Genomic DNA, 21,847 nt, shown 5'->3' on the forward strand with positions numbered 1-21,847 from the left:
TTTTGCCATAGATAAAATGTAAATATGGGAGCTAACAGAGGTTGGGGCTGGTTTTGACCATTAAGCAGCCCTTGTGGGCAGCACTTGTGAGGAACAAGCAACAGAAAGGGTGTTTCCTGCAGTATGTCGGGTGTCATAGAGGTACTGCTTGGACTGGGTAAAGGTGCAGAGATGCTCCAGGCATCCAAACACCAGCTGTGAAACCCTGTGAGAGACTACACACTGCTTACTTCTTGTTCCTGTTTGAAAAGCCCCTCCCATTTGAGGAGCAGGATCATAGCAAGGGAAAGTAGACAAGGACCCTCCACCCCCACATCTGTTTGGGGAAACTCTATTTGCCTGGCATTGGTCACCAACAACCGACTTGCTAATCTTGCCCCATTGGATGGGGGGCCTTTGACACGTGTCTGGCGAGGCAACAAGAAATGGAATCTGTTTTCTGGGATGGGACGTGAGGGCTGAGGGAGAATAGGATTGTGTGCAGCAGTATAGATTTTAGGGGATAAAAATTCAGCAAGTGGTATGAAAAGAATGCCCCAGGGAATCTAGGAGGAGGTAGCTGAATGGCTGAGCAGAGAATGGGGATGGATAGATAAATGAATGGCATTGTGCCAAGAGCCAGTTTGGTGTCGTGTTTAAGAGCGGCAGGACTCTTATCTGGAGAGCCAGGTTTGATTCCCCACTCCTCCACTTGAAGACAGCTGGGTGACCTTGGGTTAGTCATAGCTCTTCCAGAGCTCTCTCAGCCCCACCCACCTCACAGGGTGATTGTCGTGAAGATAATAATAAATACACTTTGTAAACCACTCTGAGTGGGCATTAAGTTGTTTCTAATCAAATGTTATGTTCTTATTATAAGACTGGACATGCACGGTGAGAGGAGGCTGGGATTTAGGTAGTCAGCCTGACTGGGAAAATGCCCTTTCTCCAAGTGACCACTGAACAGACATCATCATTCCCAATGGTGTGTCTATATGTGTGTCTTAATTTTCAGAGCAAAATGTATACAAAAGCCAATGTGCTTTTTTCTACAGCGCTTCTGCCTTTCCGTTTAAGGACAACCAGCATGTAAAATGGAGTCAGACAAAGAAAGTGCACCCATGAGAAATGGATCCATTTTTCATTAACACATTTCACCATAGTTACGGACCGGTCGAGATTAGCACTGGGGCTGTGGTTCAGTGGTAGAGCTGATTCACACATGCAACTGATCTTCGTGGGATAATTTGAAGATAATGTGTGGATGGTACTGGAAGATACGGTTATTGAGGTGATGACACTTTGATTTGTCATGGTTATTTCACTTGTGCAGGGATGATTGCTTGATGGCGCAATGATTATCGTATATATGTCAACTAAGTCCTATGCGTTAGCACAGGGGGTGGAGGCTGTGGGTGAGACCCATCAATAGCTGGCTGTGATACTCAGGCCGTTTCCACACATGTTGAATAAGGCACTTTCAATGCACTTTAGAAATCCTTTGGAAGCGGATTTTTTGTTTTTCATACGAAAACCTAGTTCCAAATGATCACTAAAGAGCATTGAAAGTGCATTATCCAATGTGTGTGGAAGCAGCCTCAGTGTTACACTGGTATTGAAGCAATGCTAAGTGATGCAGGAATGCACCTTGGTCTAACGTGTGTGCCAGTACACCGCACCGTGCCAAGAGCAACGCTTTCAACTTGGGTGCCACCTCAGAAGCAGAGGACACAGGACTTTGGGAAGCAACTGTGTACCCAAGACCCTTTTCAGCTGTACACAAAACTAGGGCAAAGTTCCCTTGGATTTGTGGGATACCATTGCTTGTGTTTGAAAAAAGCAGTCTCTTTCCCCTTTATTGTTCCTTTCTTTGTGATTGAATAAACATGTGTGTTTTTGTTACATCTCAGGCCCAGACCTGTGGCGTCCAGCTATGTGTTGCCTGCGCAAGGCCATGAGCATCAGAGGTATTGGAAAGATGGTCCCCTCCACCTAGAATGTGTGAGGTGACACATTTAACTCTCCCATCTCTTGAGTAGTGCGATTTCATGCAGCCACCCTACAGTGCTCTGATTCCTCCCTCCCTGACTTCCATAGAATTGCTACAGTTTTTCCAGGGAAGTCACCTGAGGCAACTGATTTTGGAGGTCGGCAAGCTTCCATCCTACCTGCCCAGCAGGTAGCCCACTTACTAGTTGGCAGTGTGTGAAGTGGGATCCTGGACTAGGTGGATCACTGGCCTAATTCAGTAGGACTCTTTTAATGTTAACTGACCCATCACTCACTCCCAGGATCCTCTTTGCTTCCTCTCAAACCTCTTTCAAAACAGCATAGCAAGTCAATTTTAACAACAGCAACAACAGAGTACTTACATACCGCCATTTTGGACATATTACCACCCACTCAGAGCAGTGATTGAAGTCAGTGTTGTTGTTTTCCTCACAATACAGCTGGGGCTGAGAGGAGTGGCTTACCCAAAGCAGTCGTGGGAGTCAAACCAGCAGGGTGTTGATTTGCCGTCCAACCACTTAACCACTATGCCACAGCAGCTCAAACTCTTATGTAGGTCCTTTTTCTTGCAAGAGTTTTGGCCATAATTTCTGGTCGCCTGTTCCCAGAAGTCATCCCATGAGAGTTCAAAAAGCCCTCTAGGACACGTGGAGCTTGCCACACTACCCTTCACAAGATAGGAGAGAGTTAAGATGATCTTCTCTAGGTACATCAACATGTTGGCTTAGTGAACCTGGGCTGATAATCGAGGCAAACTCTGCTTGAACTTAACCCTTATTGTCGGCTTGTACACCACCAGGTTTTTGCTGAATGAATGGTTTGGTTGAATCACCAATGCCTATAATTATAAAACTGCTCTTAGAGAAAATCTGCAGAGTACACTTGTAGGGAAAAAAAATGGAATTATTTGAGTATAATGAAGACAGAATTTGGTTTATTCCATATGATGAGTTTTGCATTTGCTGGGGCCTTGCATTCTATAAAACATTAAACCTGAAATGGCTTCAAATGGGTGTTGCAATGGAGTTGCTGTTGTTTGACATGCTGTAGTCAAACATGCAGTAATCAAAAACACTTTGCAAATTTAACCCAAAGTTTGAATTGCACAACACTTTCCCCTCTGCACTCCTTGTCCCAGTACGCTTTTCTTTCTCCTCACCTCCTGTACAGTATAAAGATGGAGCACAAAGAACTGCCTGGGGTCACTGCTAGAATGCAACAGCCCCATCCTCATGGATGAGAGGAAAACTTCCTCTGGGAAGGCCAGGCAGCCTTAACAGTATTATTAGTTTGAGCAGGGACATGGAAAGTTACTAGCAATCTGCCCATGAGGCCAGAGGGTTAATTGAACGGCTGATTCCGCACATGTTAGATAATGGACTTTCAATGCACTTTATCAATCGTTTGAAGTGGATTTTTTGTTCCGCACATGAAAAAATCCGTTCCAAATGTTCTATAAAGAAGATTGGAAGTGCATTATCCAACGTGTGCGGGATCAGCCATAGTTGGGGAAAGCTGTCGCAGGATCTGAAGCAGAGGAAAATGAGGATGAAAGAAGACCCTGGTGGGTCCAAGAAAGAGACAGACAAGATGAGCTCTGAGCTGAATATACTGTAGTAGCAGCAGCAGCAACAAGCCAGTATTGCATAGGGGTTAGAGTGCCAGACTAGGACATGGAATGCTCGGGTGTCATGAAACTTGCAACTTGACCTTGAGCCAGGCAGATATCTCAGCCTTAACCTACATCACAGGGATGTTGTGAATGTAAAATGGGAAGGAAAATGATATATGCTGATCTGTCCTGCTTGGAGAGAAGGTGGAACAAAATATTCTATGTAGATAGTGGCAAGGGGATCACACTGTGGTTCCTAGTTCTGTTAATACAGGATAGGGGGAGCCACTTGCCCAAGAACGAAAGCGCATCTTGATTGGTTGTTGTGGGTTTTCCGGGCTGTATTGCCGTGGTCTTGGCATTGTAGTTCCTACCATGCCAAGACCATGGCAATACAGCCCGGAAAACCCACAACAACCATTGTTCTCCGGCCGTGAAAGCCTTCGACAATACACATCTTGATTCCTCATTCATATTTTGTGTAGAGTCTAAGGACCTTTCCCAGTGAGGATTACTGGGCTAACCTTTAAAGTTGTACGCTTACTTATTTATGTATTATTTACTTTATAGCCCATCTTTCTTACTGTGACTCAGTGTGGATTATATTATAAAAAAACCAGTGCAGTCACACAGCATCAGACATCCAGTGAACAATGCCAGTGGATTAGGATTACGGAATTAGTAGCCAATGCAAATCACATGTGGTCTAGACAAAGTAGAGTGAAATTACCAAGAGCAATACACTCAAAGTGAGATGATCCGTAGAATAATCTTGGAAGCGGAATGTGAATTTGGGTCTCTTGGTTCATAATCTGATGCTCTAACCACGTCACTCCACCTTGAACACATGTCGCTGACTAATACCGAATTAGATCCTTGGCCCATCAAGGTCTGAATTGTCTGCACCTACTGGTGGTGCTTCTTCAAGGTGATAGGTTGAAATCTTTCACATCACCTACTACATGGATTTTTTTTTTACTGGAGACGCCGGGGGTTGGGACTGTTACCTTCTGCATACTGAACAGATGCTCAGCCACTGAGCTACAGCCCTTCTGTCAGAGAAGAGGTAGAAAGCCACTCCATCTTAAAAGACACATTGAATTCTGTCTGATAGCTTCATATACCTCAGAGGGCCCTTGAGCAGCAAAGAACAGGGGATGGGAAAGAAGTTGACATGGCGCAGTGGTTAGAATGTCATACTAGGATCCTAGGACCTGAGACAACTGCTCTGCCACGGGACAACTGCTCTGCCACGGCAGCTTGCCAGGTGACCTTAGGCAGCCTAGGCTTTTGTTCAAGATGGGTAGCCATGCTAGTCTGTCTGCAGCAGTAGAAAAGAGCAAGAGTCCAGTAGCTCCTCTAAGACTAAAAAATTCGTGGTAGGGAGATTATGTGGGGAGGATATGATGGATGAGCGGAGGACAATGTGACAAGCTGCTTTGGATCCCAATGAACCAAAAAAGTTGGGATATAAAAAAATTAATATTGAAGATATTGCCAGCATTACTGGCTTAATATGAACTCTTCCTCACACAAGGGCAAATACATTGACACACCATGAATGTATCAACATTAACTATCTAGAATATTATGGTAGACAAATGTAATAAATCTGTGAGAACACTTTTAAAAAAGGAACAGAACCATTATAGTGACATAGTAAGCTTCACTGGAATTAGTGCTTCACATAAATAATGTTTTATATGGACTGTTAATTTTGAGATACTCACTCTTCAAGGTCTGGAATAAGAATGGAGCCTTAATAGGAACAGGAAGCCTGGTAGCCTTTAGCAGACAGAATGCCTATGGAGGTGCAGGATAAATCCCTTGCGTTAAGTTTAGACAGACAGGTACTAGCAGGAGCCTGGGGGGTTGTGAGGAATCTTAAGCTTTGGGGGCTTTCTTCCACGTAAAAGAAGAACTGAGGAAGCCCCGACCTAGGGTGACTCTATATGCAAGCCTAACGAAGGATGGGTTTCAGGTTGCCCTTGGCCTGTGGGCCACTGTGTGCCCCCATCACTGTTCCCTTCCTGTTCCTCTTCTTTTTCATCTACCTTCTTTTCTCCCCCTTCCTATTTCACGGCTCCTTTCCTTTCCCCACTCCACCCCCATAACTTCTCCCCCAAATTGGGAAGGGGGCACCTAGAGGAGGAATGAGAGTTGCTCCCTTGTGCTCCGTTTCCTCCACTACTCCTAGCTAGGAGAGGGACCAAGAGCCAGTGGCAGACCCTGTGACTGGTACGGCCTCAGCAGGTGCCTGGTGCTTGAAGCTGGTCCTGGGATTTGGGTCCAAACCCACATCCCCAAGATTAACAACCACCCAACTCCCTTGTGACGGAGAGAGTCTCTGAATTGGGATGAACCGTTCAGACAGCAAAATGCTTAAATGTGCAACAGAGAATTCTCATGTAACGTTGATGGTTAATTATGCTATGCCCTGTTCAGAATGACTTACAAGAAGCTCCCAGGCTGTTTCCCATGCAGGAAGTATGCAGGGTCAGACCAGATCTGCTTCAGAACAAGAATGACCGGACTGTTAAGTCTACAGGGGAGGCAGCTGCCAACCTCAACAACACTGTTGTCATGATATTCTTGGGCCACTGAGAAAAAAGATACCCAACGATTTGTAAAGCCCCTAGAAGGTTTACAGCCCTATCTTACATAGAAATAGAATCCGCTGAGTTAATGAGTTTTTTTCCCCAAGTCAACATGCTAAGCATTGCAGCTGCGCAGTGAAATTCTCTCTGTTTCTTTGAGAAACAAGTATGGATCAGATGGGCAGCCTTCGGACACCTGGAATCCTAAAGTCATCCCCTTCCTAGTTCCTGGGAAGAGTTACTCTGGGACATTCATTCATTCATTCATTCATTCATTCATTCATTCATTCATTCATTCATTCATTCATTCATTATTTGTAGTCTGCCTTTCTCACTGAGACTCAAAGCAGATTACACAGTGCAAGTTAATATGAACAACAGCTATGATATTCAACGAACAAATAAAATAGGGGATGATGGTTGTTGTGGATTTTCTGGGCTGTATAGCCGTGGTCTTGGCATTGTAGTTCCTGACATTTTGCCAGCAGCTGTGACTGACATCTTCAGAGGTGTAGCACTGTCTTTTGGTGCTACACCTCTGAAGATGCCAGTCACAGCTGCTAGCAAAACGTCAGGAACCACAATGCCAAGACCACGGCTATACAGCCCGGAAAATCCACAACAACCATCGTTCTCCGGCCGTGAAAGCCTTTGACAATACATAAAATAGGGGATGGGTTTCAGAGATTTGAAAACAAGCATAAATCTAAACACAGAGACAAAACATTGCTGAAACAAAGCAAAAGTAATTAAACATGACATCTTTAACAATGAAGAAACTACCTGGTAGGAGCATGTCTACATCAACAGACAGTACCCAGTAGAATAGTCAACAGTCCCAGTACTTTTACCAAGCCATCTCTCTGAGCCATTTCTGATAGCACAGCCCTATTAACTTGCTAAAAAAGCCCTCCTGAATAATTTAGTTTTGCATAGAACCCAGGAGAGTGGGATGTATCCTAGCTTCCTCAGTTGGGGGTTCCTGACCCCCACCTGGTTTCCAAAGAGGAGTGGGATTTGGGGGTAGTTTGCAGAATAAATTGGGAGCAAATAAAAGCATCATTTCCAAGACTGGAGAGTAACGCTAGTCTCACCCTATGGCCCAGAATTCATCTGGAGCTCCAATAAACCTGAGCTAGGAAGGTTTGAAGCAAGGACACAAGAACATGGCCACCCATGTTCCAGAAGCACTTTGAAGAATTCTAAATTATTTTTTTTTAGAATACTATCCTGGGCATTTTTACATTATTAACTCTAATAAGGCTCCTACAAGATTGTGCTTGGGACTCCCAACTCCATTCTCTTATAATCTCAATGTACATCTATCCGAAGTGTGCTTCTCTTGTCTCATTGCTGCTATAATGTTCTTCCTTATAACTGTCCCCCTTGCTGCCAATTTCAGAAAACACTGGAGCACTTAACATGGCGCATTTCCCACTATCCCTTTGAGGCTTCCATCTTTCACCACAAAGATTGTCAGTCAAGCTGAAGCTCTGTTCTCTGCTTCAGGGAAATGGAAGAGCTCAGACTAAATCTTTCAGTCTGATTAAAGCTTTAGAGCACCCAGGGGTGGCGCCAGGGTTTCTGGCACCTGCGGTTGCCCCTCTGTGTGACCGTACAGAGTGCGCACACGATGATGATGTCACTGTGTGTGATGTCATCATGCAGCAAGGCAGCCCCATTGGCCGGCGGGCGGCTGGGATGGCGCGTGGAGGCTGCCTGCACTCCCAGTCAGGCGTGGCGGGTGGCTGGGGAGGTTCCTGGACGCCTGCCACCCCTGGCCCACAGCTGCTGTGCCCAGCCAGGGGCGTTGGCAGCGGCAGAGGCACAGGGCGGGAGGGCTGGTAGGCTGCAGCAGCTGCGGGCCAGGCACGCCAGCTCCGCAGCACGCACCCCTGCCCCTGGCGCCTTCAGCCCCCCAGCGCTCGAGGCAGGGGCTGGACCTGCCTCAATGAGCGCGCCAGCCCTGAGAGCACACCACAAAGCACATCTTTGCTCCATGGACAAATAATCCAGAACCTCGTGTATCTGAAGATGTTGTGATTTTTTTCTCCGTCACTCAATTCAAGTGAAAATAAAGCAAGCCTCTCTGTCTCTCTTAAAACTTCCTCCAGTCTAAAAAGATAATCACTTGGGGAAGTAGGTATTTTTTCTTTACCTTAGACTACAGGCTACTTAGAAAACAAGAGTGATTGATTTGAGATTCATTTTCTCACCACAGCAAGAAAAAAATTGATTGTTAATTAGTAGGAAACTGAAGATGAATAACAAGGCCAGTAACATGGGCTCATTGTTCTGTATTGGATTATACCCTTACTACATTTATAGTTTGCACTGCCAAGTGCATCATCAAAGTGAATCTCAGTCAAAGAGCTCACGGCAACTTTGGGTTACCAGTCCCCTGGTGGTAGTGGGGAATCCCCCACTTTTACCTTCTGCCCCCACCAACACTCATCAGGCCAGCAGGGGGGAAAGCGCAGGAACGGGCCTCCCTGGCATGCTCCCAGATTGGCACAATGATGTCACTTTCGGGGATTGATTAATTGGGCCGGTTTGAGGCCCAAATCGGCCTGCTGCGAAGTGCACGCCTGCTCCTGTGCCTGCGCGATGACATCACCCGGAAGTGACGTCACCGGAAGTGATGTCATCATGCAGGTGCAGGAGGGACTCAGAGAAGGTGAGTGCTTCCCGCTGGAAGTGTAAAGGGACCTGGTAACCCTATGGCAACGTGACAATATATATTTATATATGTAAAATACAACCCAGAGAAAATCCCACTATACATCTGTATCTGACTAACAACAACAACTGTGCTTATATATTGCTCGTCTAGACAGATTAGTGCCCCACCCAGAGCAGTGTTCAACTTAGTGTTATTATTATCCCCACAATGCAGTTGGGGAGCTGGGGCTGAGAGGAGTGGCTTACCCAAGGCCACCTACAGAGTTCATGGCAGTAGTGGGATTCAAACCAATAGAGTGCCGATTCGAAGCTGAACCACTTAACCAATATGCTACAGCAGCGGAAGAAAGAAGCTTTGTCTCTCGAAAGTTTGTACCCTGAAAATCTTGTTGGTCTTTTAAGGTGACACTAGACTCAAATCCCATTATAAATCTGGTATTTTGGGGGGGGGGGGTCATATTCATTCAAAATTCTGTGGCCCCAATCATATCATCATGCCAGTGGCAAGGATTTGGTTCAAAGTTTGGTACAGAATATTAAAATGCGTTTTTAAAAAAGGATTGAGTCCTAAAGCATTCCTGGGGATCTCGAGGGTAGTCTCTTAGCTGCAGCCACTTAAACACTGCTTACGTGGCACCAAGCGGTTGTGAGGTACCAGTTTTGAAAATGGAACTCTCATCCATAATCTTTCTGGACTCAGGTGATCACTTCTGCTGTGCTTTTTTATCTCTGCTGCCTTGAGTTTTATGTCTATTGAATTTTATGTTTTTTAACGTGATTTTATTGTGATTATATTTTGTGATGTTATCTGCTCTGAACCTGGTTGCAGGGAGAGCCGACTATAAATGTAATACATAAAATAAAATAAATAAATAAAAATAAACTTTGTAAGACAGCTCTTTTGGCACTAGAATAGCTCAGGCCCGGCATGTGTGTGTGAGGTCCCATCAAGTCCAAGCCAACTTATGGCAGCCCTGTAGTTTTAAAGGTAAGAGACGTTCAGAGGTGGTTTGCCAATGCCTGCCTCTGTGTAGCGAACCTTGGACTTCTTGGTGGTCTGCCATCCAAGGTATAACCAGGGCTGACCCTGCTTAGCTTCTGAAATCTGACAAGATTGGGGAAGCCTGGACCATCTGGTATAGTTTACCACAAAACAGATTGCCAGTGAGGAGGCTGGATGGAAAGTGTTGTTGTTGGTGAGGCCACACAGACCGAGAAGATTGGGTTCATCTCTAGGTGGGTAGTTCTGCAGTAAAATTAAACCTTTTCAGCTCTAGGAATGAAACTTCCTCAAATTATAACTCAGGAACAGTGTGTCTTAGTTGTTTATTTTAGCCTATTTTCTAAAATTGTATATATCAACGGATGTCTGTTGACTCTTTTACTTCTTAAAATGTTCAGAGCAACCTACAAGATACTCAAGAGTGGTAAAAAGTCCCTTCAGAGTAGTTCTGGGTGAGGCAATCTTCCCTGTTGTACATAATAAAGTTCAAACCACACTGAACAAGATTGTCCCTTCTGGTTGCCGGTTGCCAGGCTAAAACTCGTTCATTTTTGCTTGCTAATTCATAAATATTCATTGCCATTTCACACTGAAGCAACCTCCCAACAAGAAAGAGAAGTGAAGGTGAAGATTACCAAAGGAGGAGGTATGATCATCCCATTTCCTTTTCTTCAGTGTTTGATTTCCACATTGTTATGTTCTGTATATTGACATCAAATGTGCAAATGTAGTGTTTAAAGGTGTCACACCTGCTGCTGTTCACTCTACATAGAAGGTGATTTGAATCAACACATTCACTGGAGGCAGAAGAAAAGGTGAAGGATACGAGACCATAAATATTGTCTATAATATTATCAATACAGATATGACACCATGACACAAATACTGTAGAAGGAAAGGAAAAGGGAACAGACTCCAACTTCTCAACTGAGTTGCAGTGACAAGCGGAGGCTGACAAAGTTGGGACTTGCCCCAAATCACATAATAATGGCCATGTGGCACATAATATTTTTAGGGGCATGTTCACAATTGCACACCTAAAGAGGTAAAATGCCTAAATGTGATAAACCATGTTGGCGTAGGGTTGCAGGTGGTGGCTGAAGATATCCCAAAATTACAACTGATCTTGTCTTTAACTAATTTAACCTAGGCCTTGATGTAAGTCAAATGTGGAGCTATAAGTTGAAAGTGAGCAGGACCAAGAGTAAATTGGCAACACTGAGGTAACTGTCAATTCTCCTATACAAGAAGATAGTTGTGTTGTAACTAGACATGGGTATGAATCGAAATATGAATCAAATTTCATGACGAATCAGGCCGATTCATGTTTCGTGAAATGCGTTTCGTGGGGCCGCGGTTTTCATGAAATTCACAACTTTTGGGGCCGATTCGATTGATTTGTGAATGATTCGTGATGCCAGACAGGCTGACACTGATCCATTGATTCCCTAGGCAACACAGGCCCAGAACGTCTCAGATCTTTTGTTGCCATTGGAAACCCCAATCTTAGCCCACATAACCTTGATAGGCAGCTCTCCCTGCCAACTGGAGAGCTTCCTTTCTGCTCTATACAGCAAGGAGCAGGGGGGTTAATCCCCTAGGCAACTGAGGAGATGGGCCTTCTGTAGCCATGGGAACACCAATCTCATCCCTCCAAACTCTGTTAGGCAGGTCTGTCTGCCAACCAGAGAGCATTTCTTATATAAGGCACAGCTCTCTGCCCCGTGCTTTTCAGTTCCAGTAGACAAAGGGAGAGGGAGGACCTGTTGCTGGAATTTGAAGTGAGAGAGTGGAATTGGGAGCTTTTGGCTGGATTTGCTGCTGCTTTAAAAGAGACTGAAAAGCCTCTTTCTTGTTTTCAGTTCTTGGCCTTGCTGGGAAGGTTGTTGGGTGAGGGTGCCTTCTTTCCTCCATCCCACCCAACTCCAGTCTCAGGGCATTGCTTGGCTCTGGGGCCTAGCTTGACTGAGGCCTATCTTTTTTTTTAATTTTCTTTGCTTATATTCTTATTTAGAGCATTTGTTCTTGCTGGCTTGTTGGGTGAGGGTGGGTGGAGGAGAGCCTGCGAAGTCTGAATAGTCAGAGATGCCAAACTCCCTGTGAGTTTGGCACCACTGGGTATAAAGGGGGCCATTGAAGCGCCTTGGGTTCTGACGAATCACAAACTAACGAATCATTTCATGAAACAGGACAATTTCGTGAAAGTTCATGATTCGTGATATGCGATTTCCTATGCGATGAAACACGAAATGCTCATTTCGGTTTTTCCCATTTCATGCCCTTCTCTAGTTGTAACATTTCTATTAGTTCCTTGTTCCGGCTCTTTTTGTTGCAAAAAGATGTAAAAGGTTTTTTTCCCAATCATTTTTTATTGGATAAATTATTCACATAAAGTAATGGTAATGATACAATAAAGGAAATACGTGCATTGCATTAGACTTTGTTAATTCAACGATATACATTAATACTGGACATTCTCATTCATGATACTTACTTTTTTAAATTTACATTTTATAAGATTTTATTCATTTTGACATTGTGATATTTCCACATTTGTTCAAAAAGTGTTGATGTGATTTGCACGGTGTTTATGTGGTAGGAGACTCCCACACCCCATGCACGTTAAATAAAGTTTTCTGGTTTAAGGAACAGAGTGGTTGTTTCCTGTTTCAGTCCACTAGGGATAGCCCAGCTTGCCTCAAAGAACAAGTTCTCAGAACAATCTCCAGGCTATAGGGATCAGTTCCCCTGGGAAAAAATGGCTGCTTTGGAAGGTGGACTCTATGGTATTATACCTGGCTGAGGTCCCTCCCATCCCCAAACCCCACCCTCTCCAGGCTCCATCCCCCAAATCTCCAGGAATTTCCCAATCAGGAGCTGGCAACCCTATGTTGGCAACTGTGGATTTGTCAGGGAACAAGGAATGGCCTTAACTCCCGGTATAACATACAACTGGGTTTGCCACCCCACAATGATCCCAAGGCAGATATTCAAGGGGGCCATAAAATAAATGGTGCTTGAGCGTGTTTAGAGCAGACCTAATTGATGGTGCTCCCTCTTTTCTTCTTCCTCGTGAGAAGCCATGGACATTTCCTGATTTTGGAAGTCTATCTCAGTTCAGTTTCTTGTAATGTCTAAATGTAGATTTCTTAAATGTGATTTTGTTCCCAGTACATAGGATTATACTATGGTTTCAAAGAGAGAAACTAATCCCAATTTGTTAAGATTTCTGTATTCAAATGTCACAACACATTGGAGTTAGATTGAAGACTTTTCAGTTGGGTTCTGTGAGAAAGAGAAGGAACCTGAAAGGCCAAAAGGAAACATTTATATGTTCATCACAAACTTACATTACCCTGTTTGATGTAAGTTGACTTTTAACGGTGAGATGGGATTGAGCCAGTTTTCAAGATTCATTAGCCAGAGGACAAGGATAACAGCAAATTCTCAGTGACAGATTGGCTATTATAGCCACCAAGACTTTTCTTGGTGGGCCGATGGCCTACCACCACAGCTGGGCTGGGCCAGCCCAGTGACGAGAAATGAAGTACTTGGCTAGGCCGAGCATGACATGGGGATGACAGCGTGGGGGTGACTGGGCAGGAAAGGAGTCTCTCCCTCCCACAGGGTGGGCTTAGGCCCTTTCCTAGGGCTGTTTTTTCTTCCCAGGCTGCCCCTGTTTATACTTCTCCATTGATTCCTTTTTAAAATTCTTTGTTTTTAATAATTAACCACAAGCCACTTACCTATGATTCGCCTGTGTAAAAGAACATGTGCTTTTGAGCATGAGGGGATCTAATATCCAGGCAGCCTTGCGCCCTGCTGCTTCTCACATCAGAAAAAAAAAAGATTTGGATGGTTGTGAGTAGAGATGGGCATGAACTGAAATATGAACCAAAATTAAGCACGAACCAGGCCAGTTCGTGGTTTGCGAACCGCGGTTCATCAGATCCCATTTCTGACGAACCGCCACAAACTTTAGGCTGGTTTGTTTGGTTCATTTTTTGGTTCGTGACTGCAGACAGCCTGGTGCCAATCAATCAGTTTCCTAGGCAACAGGGGATGGACTTCCTGCAGACCTTCTGCTGACCTGGAAGTGACCTTCTGCTGGCCCGGAAGTGGTGTTTTTCTTTTTCTTTTTAATTTTTTTTATTATTCATTTCAACAATAACAGTACAACAATATTAAAGATAGTTAAAAATAGAGATTATGAATTACAGTAAGGACTATAAAATGTGTTTAAACAATTACATTATCGAGCATATGTTAAACAATCACATAACAAAATTTACAAAAAGCTAAGTAAACAGAGGGAATTACATTATCATTATATCTTATTAAATTAAAGTGAGAAATTGCAGATGTTTAGGAGGGTGTAGTTCAGTAATAATGAGATATTCAAAAAACGGAAACCATTTCGTTAAAAAATCACTTTCTTTCATATGATTTTGTGCTTGATATAAATCATCATGGATTTTCTCGTGGATATAGTGGTCCCATATTTTGCTAATCCAAACTTCCACCGTTGGTATTTTTGTAGATTTCCAATTACATGCTATTAAAGATTTAGCTGCCATCAACAAGTTTCGTATTAATTCCTTTCTAATGTGAGGAATTATAACAGTATCCCATTGATCTAAAAAAATCAGTTTAGGGTCTAATGGAACAAAGCAGCCTGTAATCTCATGTATTTGTCTTAAAATTTCTTCCCAGAATTTTTTCAAACGAGAACATTCCCACCAGCAGTGGGCAAATGTACCAATGGTACCACAACCTTTCCAACAAAATGGGGAGTTAGACGGTGAAATTAATGAGAGTTCCTTTGGAGTTATGTAACATCTGTGGAGTATTTTATATGATTGAACTTTAGTTGAACTAATATATGAATTTAGTATATTAGAAGACCAAATTCTTTCCCATTGGGAAGCTGTATTTTCCAAATTACAGTCTTGTGGCCAATCTTGTTGATATTTCAGAGTCTTAATTTTATATGTCTTAAGTAATAGGTGATATAGTTTTGAAATAAGACCTTTTTGTATTAATTTTGAGTGATTCAAGTAATTTTCAAAATCAGTCATGGGGGTGGTTAATATATTTTTTATATTAATTTGACTCATCATGTGGGAAAGTGGTGTTTTTCTGACCCGGATGTGCCGTTTTCAAGAACCAGGGGCGGGTTCATGAAAGTTCGTGGTTTGTGAAATTTGATGAACCACAAACTGCATGGTTCGGGTTTTTTCTGGTTTGTGCCTATCTCTACTTGTGAGGATAAAAAGAGAACAAGGTGAGCTAGTTTGGGTCCCAGTTGGGCAGAAGGTAGTGATTGCTGGTGATCGGTGGGAGGTAGCAAGCCCCTCCCCCCTGGAGAGTGCCCACCACCAACAGGCAATCTGGAAGAGCGTGCACCGGGCAAGCTCCTTGTGGGGCATGATGATGTCCTTCCTGAAGTGATGTTGTCATGCCAACTGCTAACAAGATTGGGCTTGCCTGGTCTATCCAGGTCAGGGAGACATTTTGGATATGGGCCTGGTATACCTACATGGGGCAGATTTCTGATGGGGAATACTGTACTGGCCAATGTAATAAAATAGTTGTTAATTTATTGTTTAATGCTACTAATATGAAAATGATAATTACTCCATTATTCCATATAGGAATTTAGTGGTAAAGGTAAAGGTAGTCCCTTGTGCAAGCACCAAGTCATTACTGACCCATAGGGGGACATCGCATTATGACGCTTTCTTGGCAGACTTGTTACGGGGTGGTTTGCCATTGCCTTCCCCAGTCATCTACACTCTACCTCCAGGAAACTGGGTACTCATGGTAGTAATTTAGAATCCAGATACCAACATTTTCAAAGGCTTAGTAAGGCAGCAGGCCAAGGCTGGCAGTGCCATTCCAGTTTCTCATTGAACCTGCGCCTTCAGCTTAACTCACAAAAGCATATGTAGTCACTGACTAATATTTCTAGGGGGCAAGAAAATTAGATATGTGTGATATTGGATAGTTTCACCTGCCAAGAAAGAGCACCTTCAGAAGTTGACACGCACAAGTTCTGTTTGCTTATCTAAGCACGTATGTACTTTTGAACCAGGAGCATGTCTTGACTAGACATGGGCACAATCCAAAAAATAATCCCGATTTAGCTGATCGTGATTCCATGGCGGCGCCTGAACCTCGCCGATCAAGTCCCGTTTCCGATACAGAATCGGGAATCGGGAAGGCTGACGCGGGAGGGCGCCCCACCACCAACATTCCCCCAGACCAGAGTGACCAGGCACTAGAGTGTGTAATACTGTGTGAGCCCTCAGCCAAGGAGGTGCCCACTGAGCTTGGCCCTAGAGCTAGACAGCAGCCCTGGAAGCAGAGAGAGAGAATAGGAATAGAGCCCAACCCCAGCTGCAACACTCCCCCCCAGACCTGAGCCCTCAGCCGAGGTGCCTACCGAGATTGGCCCCAGAGCTAGGCGGCAGCCCTGGAACCAGAGGAGATAGCTCCCTATTCCCTAATTCCCTATCCGCTGAAGCCCAAACCTAAAGCTCCCTCTCTCTCTCTCTTGCACTTTCTCTCTCCAAAAGCAGCAAGCGCGAGCTCGCCTCTGTCCCACTCCACCCGCGAGCAGAAAGTGAAACTTCGTTGCGCAGCACATGGCTATTTATAAAGCCTGGGTCTGCTACGCAGGAGGGCTGTGCTTGGCCGTAAGAGCTGCCTCTCAGGCTTTGCAGGGATGAGATTCGAGTGCCCATGGCTACAGAACACCCCCTTCCCCCGCCCTCCTCTCTCTTCTCCCAAATGGACGAGACGGGTGCACACTTTTCTGGCTGCTCCGTGGTTGGAAGGAAGCCCTGCTAAACAAGGAAAGCTGGGCTTCCATTCGCATTTCCAGGGCGACAGAAGGAGGGCAAACAGCTCCGGCATTCCCCAGGCTCCGTTTCCACGGGGCTCCGTTCCCTTGGGAACAGATGGCTGGCGCCAGACTGTCTGCAGACTGCAATCCCGAACGTAAACCGATCGATCCGATCGAGACCCGATAGAGCGCCCCACCCGACCGCTGAACTGGGAGCCGTGGACGGAACCAATCAGCCTGGTCTCGATGGCGCAAACGCCAAAATCGGGGCAATTTTCAGACCGTAATTCCGATCGTGCCCATGTCTAGTCTTGACCCCAGCAAATGTCTTGACAAAGACATTACTAGTTACTACATGTCGACACTAGTTGGGTTTGATACATTCTAGGTAGGCAGTGCAGAAGATGACAGTCTGTGGCAGTATGGAAAAGCATCTGCTTTGCAAGCAGAAGGTCCCTGGCTTAGTCCTCAACATAGCCAGTGGAATATCAGGTGATGTAAAAGTCAGTGGGGCCAGTCAGAGTAGTCACTGACAATACTGATCTTGATAGGGTTATATCAGTGCTTAGGTCTCATGGCTCCTTCTTACACGCCCAGGGTTAATGCCAATCACCATTTTGGGGTCAGGAAGCCATTTTTCCAAGGCCAGTTTGGCTAGGGATTCCTGATGGGCATGGAGCAGGGGACACTGTAGGGGTGTGTCTGTGCGTGGGAGGTAGTTGTGAATTTCTTGCACTGTGAAGTGGGGGTGGACTAGATGACCCTGGAGGTCCCTTCCAACCCTATGATTCTATGACAGACCAGTGACCTGACTTGGTTGGTTTAAGGCAGCTTCATTTGTTCAAAATATTTTTGCAGCCAATTGTAAAGAACTTTCTGCTCTCAAGAAAGAATTAAAACATTTATTGGGCATAAATATATTACATATACACTACAGATACAGTTAAGTCTTACGTACAGAGCGTAATATTTGCAAAAATCTATACAGTAAAACTGATATGGCAGTTTTTTTTAATACAATGCATATGAAATAGTTAAAATTTACAATACAAGAAAACTTATGATTATTTTTCTCAAAGTTGAAAAGCTTGGAATGTATGTCCTATAAGTGAGGTAAAAAAAAACTTATATATATTTTTTTCAATTTAAAGAATTGTGCAAGGATTATGTTCAGAAACATTCAGTTTAGGGCCCTTTACTGTCGCTGACAAAACAGGATTAGAAAACTACAACATTTCAAGTTCATAAACGACAAAGGCAGATAATATAAAAATGTTTCTTTTCCTTTTTAAATAGTTTCTTAAAATACTTTCCCCACTTTGTATTTTTACAATTTCTTTATAGCCTACAGGATTTGGGGCCGGGGGGAGGGGGAGTTGGTTTTAAACAGCTGATATTGATGGGGTCAGGAGGGACATAAAAGGAAATACAAAGTGATCAACAAATCACTGTGTCCGCTGGTAATGAAACAGGAATGGTTTGAAAATGTAACACTTTATTCTATGGCTGCGTTAAAACTGAAGCCCAGGGAATCTGTGTATACAAGAAATCACTGATGTTTTATGAAGAGGATCGTTGTTGATAGTAGTTTAAGAGGGGAGGGATATCTGACTCTGAAACTAATAAAATATATAACAAATTAGTATCAAGAGAATATTTAAAATAAAGTGTTACATATTTTTTTCCTCATCACATTTACCCACCCTTATGTAAAACTACTCCATGTTTTTCAACGCTCAAAATGTATAAATCTGGATTCAGAGAGCACATTTTACAAAGTTTACAGTAGTTTATTTCCCCTTCAATTAAAAAAGATGCTAGGTAGGAAATTCTTGCTGCAGAGAATCTACAACAGCAATCCAAATAGTTTGGGGAAAAAAGGTTACCTGTTCAAATTTGTGGCTTTGCTAATTATTTGTTTTCTAAAACGTCTGGCCTTGATCCAGGGAAAGTTACTAATCCTGAAGGTCTGTTGGAGCTCACGAGACATACGGTAATATGGCTCACTTCTCCCCTTGAGACGTAAGTGCAATAAGTCTCTTTGAGATGGGGCTGTGTTTTTTTTTCACTTTTTCTTTAAAACAAAAATGATTTCCCCCCCACCCCATAATCATCTTTCTGGACCTGTTATGCTACAAAATCTATACGCAAAGATCACGCAAATTTCAAAGAACAAGTCAGTTCCAGTGAAGAAAAAAACAACCCTAGAAACATTTGACAAGCCACGACTTTGACCAAGGAGAAAATGAAAGCAAATTAGCTTAATGCCATTAGTTCTGCAAGGCAAAAATTTATAAACTAACTATACTCAATAACAAAATACAGAACTGTTGTACTATTTTGCTACATCTAGAGAGGCACACAGAATAATCCATCAATCTTAGCACTTCCTTTCAAGAGATGTCATGGTTTTTTTTTGTTTTTGTTTTTGGCTACATGTAAACTTTTCCATCACTGACTGAGAGCGCCATGCTCCGTTGCCAGGCAAACCCCATTGAATAAATGGCCATTGCACAGCATCATAATTGGTGGCTTATTGTGTTCAATGTTGGGTGGGGTTCCTTTTTTGGCATTTAATACACAACGACACTCCCATTAAAAAAAACTCACACAAGAAATTGTAAAAAGATTAATAATACTAGGAATGCTGCTGGCAGGGTAAAGGCATTTTACCTAAAGTACACTTGTATAAAACGACAAAAAGAAAGTATAACATGCTACAATTGGGGGGAGGGGGGATTTTAGTACATAAGTACACTTTATTTTTAATTTTTTTTTACAATAAATAATAAGATTGCACTGTAATTGGCATTTAAAGTACTGTATGCAGTATATAGTATAAATAAACCTAACCAAAAAAAATAATGTTGGTTTCCCCATTACTTTGGTTATGGGAATATATGCTAGCACAGGACACTGCATCATAGCACAGAGGACAGAAGAGCTATGACACCAGCAAAATCAAAATAGCAAAAATATACACAAGGTTTTGTTTTTTTTTAAAAGCAGGGATATACAAAGTGTGGAGCACAATTCACAGGGGACCACTCTAAGCGCACACCCTGCTAGAAACAAGAGAGTGACACAATGGCGTTTTCTGCTGTGCAAGCTCTATTGAAATGAATGGGCCTCGTAACAAGAGGACAGTTCAGTCTAAAAGAGCCAAGCCCAAGAGGCCCCTGGTGAATTGTACCCTGTGTCTGTTGCACCCTTTTGGAATTTACTTGCACCTCCTACTGACTGATATCCCTGAGGCACTTGAACAACATTGACGTCATATAAATAATCCAATGACTCAAAGTTTAGAAACAAAACAGAACAAAAAAATGTATCAAGAGTTTGATGGATTAACATGCATGTTTGGGCCACTGATGTAAGGACAGACACAATATTCTGAAGGGATAACAACAATAGCTTTTACAATGATCGCTTAAGAATATCAATTCAATGCTGAAACTAGACATTGAGGAGCACGAGTGGATGTTGATCAAAGCTGCAGCCTCGTGTCTTCTTCGCCAGCATAATGCCTCCTATTACAAAGAAGGTGACTTGATACCAACACATTGCAAGTTCTACTGTGCCCGCAAAGCAGCAGCCACGGAAATTGAGTGGGGCTGGAAATAGCGTTGCACTGCATTAGTATCTCATGATACATTTTATAATAGTAGATGTTATATGGGGACAGGAGGCGAAGGAGCAGGGCTGCCGTTTCCAGTGGCAGCTACGTGCTGTCCGTAACATCTAGGTTCCATCTGAGATTCCTTAAACTGAACTCATTTTGTTCTTTTCAAGGCTGAGAGATGTGTCCTCTTCCCCTTAAGTGGCTGACTGACTATGAAAGGCGGCATATGTCAATGTCATAATTAATATAAAACAGCAAAGGCAGCAAACTTTCACCAGTTCTAAACATATAAGTCAAGATGAATATAATAAAATCTAGTGATTGGATTAAAAGTAAGTTATATACAAAGGCGAAACAAGTTAAAAGCAGCTTTTTAAAAAAACAGCTGAACATGGGAGTAACTATTGCACAATGCCCTCTTAACATTACGGCTATAAAATAAAAAGGTAGAAAACTGTAATGCTTTGTCATTTATAAAGCTATTTGGTTATCGGATTTGTTATACAGGCAGTTCATAGTGCGCGAACAGCTGGAATAAAGAGATTATTATTTAAAAAGAACTTCAGATTGCAGGATAAATTATTTGGATTGAAATGTGCTAAATATATAGTTGATAATGCAGCAGAGTTTTGTTCTGTTTTTAACCACAGACTAGGGGAGGAGGGAAGAAAGAAAAGTAGTGATCATATCATCAATCCAAGACTATGTATTGTTGGACGCACCATAACTGCAACACACACTTAAGGACTGCAGATACAGAAGAATCTAAAGCAATTATTCTAACTTACTAAACTGCATCTTAAAGACTGCAATAATCAACAAAACAAAAATTGAAGGCAAATTGGTTACAGTTGTCATGAGTTCTGGGAACTCATATGGAACAAAATGCAGGACATTTGCTTTTGGTAACTGGCTTGGATTTTTCTGAAGTTTGACCACTTTCTTTGAATTTCCGAAAGGTGCACCAAAACACAGATATTTATTTATTAGATAGGACTGACATTCCCTCCCCCCATCTCCCTTCCAAAACCCACAAATCCAGGAAAAAATGTATAAAATGTACTGGAAAACATTGCTGAAAAAAGAAAATAAAAAAGAATCATCTGAATAAACTGTGTGGATTATAATGCTTAGCATTACTTAAAAATGCTGCCTCAAAAGCTTGTGTGTTGTTGGACTCTACTTCATCAACAAATACTGTAGTATGAAGGCAAATAAGATGGAGACACTTGCAAAGCCCAAGACAATAAGGGCTGCAAACTGTTCGTCAGAAGGCATCAAACTTTTTGTCTTAGGGTCATCTATCCTTCCCGTTTCCCCTGTAAGCATAAGCTCACTTCGCTGGAGCATAAAGGCAACGGATGGGCTGAAAGGTCCGCTAAGTTCTTGTGAGGTATCCAAGCACCGTCGGCAAACACACACCCGGAATCGGTAGTCTGTGTTCGTCTGAAGGCCTGAGATTTGGAACGTTGTCTCATCTCCCTTGTACACCTTT

At 43.1% G+C, this 21,847-nt stretch overlaps 1 protein-coding gene across 4 annotated transcripts in view; it reads right to left on the reverse strand.

The window, feature by feature from the left end:
- Window positions 1-17,618: 17,618 nt before the first annotated feature.
- The window catches only part of FNDC3B (fibronectin type III domain containing 3B), a 360,494-nt gene continuing 356,265 nt past the window's right edge, over window positions 17,619-21,847 (reverse strand). For all 4 annotated transcript variants that reach the window (XM_054983393.1, XM_054983396.1, XM_054983395.1 and 1 more), the window contains one exon: window positions 17,619-21,843. In XM_054983393.1, the coding sequence (XP_054839368.1) occupies window positions 21,532-21,843 (312 nt within the window). In that variant the 3' untranslated portion in view covers window positions 17,619-21,531. The remainder of the gene's footprint in view (window positions 21,844-21,847) is intronic.

This window comes from Eublepharis macularius, chromosome 6 (genome assembly GCF_028583425.1).
Source record: "Eublepharis macularius isolate TG4126 chromosome 6, MPM_Emac_v1.0, whole genome shotgun sequence".
NCBI classification, from domain to species: domain Eukaryota; kingdom Metazoa; phylum Chordata; class Lepidosauria; order Squamata; family Eublepharidae; genus Eublepharis; species Eublepharis macularius.